The sequence below is a fragment of the Triticum urartu genome, chromosome 2A (genome assembly GCF_056163025.1).
Source record: "Triticum urartu cultivar PI428250 chromosome 2A, HENAU_Tu73, whole genome shotgun sequence".
NCBI lineage: Eukaryota > Viridiplantae > Streptophyta > Magnoliopsida > Poales > Poaceae > Triticum > Triticum urartu.
In genome coordinates this window covers 141,316,857-141,320,016 of record NC_141874.1, presented here as the reverse complement: position 1 = coordinate 141,320,016, position 3,160 = coordinate 141,316,857, and the positions used below count along the sequence as shown (strand labels likewise).

The window sequence follows — 3,160 nt, the reverse complement described above, 5'->3', positions numbered from 1 at the left end:
ACTTTGAAGGTGGTAATTTAAACTAGTGTCACATCCCTATGACTCGTCTGCATTTGTACACGGTTAATGACAATTGGCATGATTTTGTAAGGTCACGTCGTTTGCCAAAATTGTGTTCATTATTGCATTAGACACACACCCTTCATTTCCTGAGTAGAGCTATAATTGCTAGTTATTCAGCATGGACTGTTACACGGTTGAGCTAAAACGCTTGGTAATTAAGACATTTCATTAGCCGCACACCCTTCATTTCCTGAGTAATTTAAATTGGCAAATGTTTCCATGGCCAAGCTCTCCTATTTAAACGCCCACTCGCCTTCTCATCTCAGCTTCACCTTCGAATCCCTTCCTTCAAAGAAACTTCTCAAGGATCCCACGCCAAGCACTGCCATGGATCTTTCCATGGCTACCGGCCCGGAAGACTCCCTCCTCCTGCTCCTCCTCCCGGCTACCACCCTGCTCCCACCGCTGCTCGCCGTGCTCCTCCTCGCCGCCTCACTCCTGTGGCTCTCACCGGGCGGTCCGGCGTGGGCCTTGTCCCTCTGCCGTGTCCCGCCGCCAGGCCCACCGGGCGTGGTCACCGCGCTCTCCAGCCCCGTGGCGCACCGCGTCATGGCGGCGCTGTCCCGCTCTGTCCATGGCGGTGCGGCATTGATGTCCTTCTCCGTCGGCCTCACCCGCGTCGTCGTGTCGAGCCGGCAAGATACGGCGCGTGAGATACTCGTCAACCCGGCGTTCGGCGACCGCCCCGTGAAGGACGCGGCGCGCCACCTTCTCTTCCACCGCGCCATGGGCTTCGCCCCGTCGGGCGACGCGCACTGGCGTGCCCTCCGCCGTCTCGCCGCGGCGCACCTCTTCGGCCCGCGCCGCGTGGCGGCCTCCGCACCCCACCGCTCCTCTATTGGGACGCGCATGCTCGGCGACGTCGCCTCCCTCATGGCCCGCCACGGCGAAGTCGCCCCTCGGCGGTTCCTGCACGCGGCGTCCCTAAACCACGTCATGGCCGTCGTCTTCGGCAAGCGCTACGACGACTTCACAAGCCAAGAAGGCGCCCTCGTGGAGGAGATGGTAAACGAAGGGTACGACCTCCTCGGCACGTTCAACTGGGCAGATCACCTGCCATTCCTCAAGTGGCTCGATCTCCAGGGCGTGCGCCACCGGTGCAACAGGTTAGTCCGGCAGGTGGAGGCGTATGTCGGTAACATCATTCAGGAGCACAAGGCGAGGCGCGCCAGCGGGTCAGGCATTGCGGATGAGCTCTCCGGCGACTTCGTCGATGTGCTCCTCGGCCTCGACGGAGAAGACAAGATGTCAGAGTCCGACATGGTCGCCGTTCTTTGGGTAAGGCTCGGCGAAACTCTCTGTACTCTACAGTCATACCGACAAAAAGATCCAGAGTACGACTGATTGCATTCAAGTCGCCGTCGTGCGTTTGCTAATAATACGGACTGTACGTTTCAGGAGATGATCTTTAGAGGGACGGACACGGTGGCGATCCTGATGGAGTGGATCATGGCGAGGATGGTGGTGCACCCGGAGATCCAGTCGAAGGCCCGGGCGGAGCTGGACGCCGTGGTGGGGCGGGGCAGGGCGGTGACGGAGGACGACGTGGCGAGGCTCCCCTACATCCAGTGCATCGTCAAGGAGACGCTGCGCATGCACCCGCCGGGCCCGCTCCTCTCGTGGGCGCGGTTGGCCGTGCACGACGCGCACGTTGGCGGCCACCTCGTCCCGGCCGGCACGACGGCGATGGTGAACATGTGGGCCATCGCGCACGACGCGGCGGTGTGGCCCGAGCCGGAGCAGTTCCGGCCGGAGCGGTTCATGGAGGAGGAGGTGAGCGTGCTGGGCAGCGACCTCCGGCTGGCCCCGTTCGGCGCCGGGCGGCGCGTGTGCCCCGGCAAGATGCTGGCCCTCGCCACCGTCCACCTCTGGCTGGCGCAGCTGCTGCACCGGTTCGAGTGGGCGCCGGCGACCTCGACCTCGGGGCGCGTCGACCTGTCAGAGCGCCTCAAGATGTCGCTGGAGATGGCCACGCCGCTGGTGTGCAGGGCCGTGGCTCGCTAGGGCCAGGGAGAGCTGCACCTGCATGCTACCGCCGCCGTCTACGTTACCTAGCCTGTCGGCGGCGGCAGCGTTACTTGCTTTATTGCCTAGTATTTATCGGCTAGCCGTTGGAGGCTAGCTTGCCAGGGTCTAGTGGTACTACTGCTTTTTGGTCATCTCCATGCATGCACGGCTAGCTAGCTCCGTCTTTGCGCGGCCGATCCGTTAGCCATTGAAGGAAGCTATCGCTAGCCATGGGTTACTACTCCTGCTCGAGGCCAGCGAGCATCTTGATAGGGTAATTTTGGTCTTCTAGATGGAGTTATTAGTGTGTTTTTGCTTTTGTTCGGGAGAAACATCTGGTGTCTGAGTGTGAGTTGTCATGTCGGGTCGTAGTAGTGTCGTTCTTCAAGAAAATTTGTATTGAGATTTTGAATATTTTTGAATCCGTGAAACGTTTGCCCTGCAGATCTGCATGCCCATAACTTATGCTGATTGCTACTACTAGTACCGTCACTCTGAGATGTGTTGTTGCTAGCTTGTGCAAGAGTGAAATGGTATGCGTAACGAACTACGAAAGGCAACAAACTTACTAGTACTGGGCTGAGCACCACAACTCGTGACCCGTGCATGCATCGCGCTGCGCAAGAGTGAAATGGTATGCGTTACAAACGCCTTATCAGTGATGTGCCACGAGGTTCATGTGTTAAGCCGGTTGCTGCTAGTGTGCCAACGTCGGTGGAGCTACCAGTGCATGTTTCAATCTGCTAACCTCTGCGTACATTCTGACCCTCTGATTGAATATGGAAATCTCGGATTACGGTTTCAAAAAAACAAAAATCTCGGATTACATGTAGTTGGAGAGAACGTTGTGGCATGGTTTCAGGCTCTACGTATGTCCTGTCACTAAATGAAAATTGCAGTTGATGGTTGGTCTGGCTGGCTTGCCTTCATCTAGGTCAGCTGTTCAGGCAGGTCGTCAGTATATGTGCAGGGAGTCAGCAGAGTCAGTGTAACAAACTGTAGAGTGAGAAGTTAGCGCATCTACATACGGCTCGCGGACGCTTCCACGCGCGTTCGTGGGCAGTGACCGGGATTTCATTTGTTGCATCCG

The 3,160-nt window shown here is 58.0% G+C and overlaps 1 protein-coding gene across 1 annotated transcript; it reads left to right on the top strand.

Moving 5' to 3' along the window:
• Positions 1-318: 318 nt before the first annotated feature.
• On the top strand, positions 319-2,516 carry LOC125541251 (cytochrome P450 78A5-like). The gene is made up of 2 exons (XM_048704709.2): positions 319-1,341; positions 1,462-2,516. Exons 1-2 carry the CDS (start codon positions 391-393, stop codon positions 2,065-2,067), a joined length of 1,557 nt encoding a protein of 518 aa, XP_048560666.1. The 5' UTR covers positions 319-390; the 3' UTR covers positions 2,068-2,516.
• Positions 2,517-3,160: the final 644 nt, after the last annotated feature.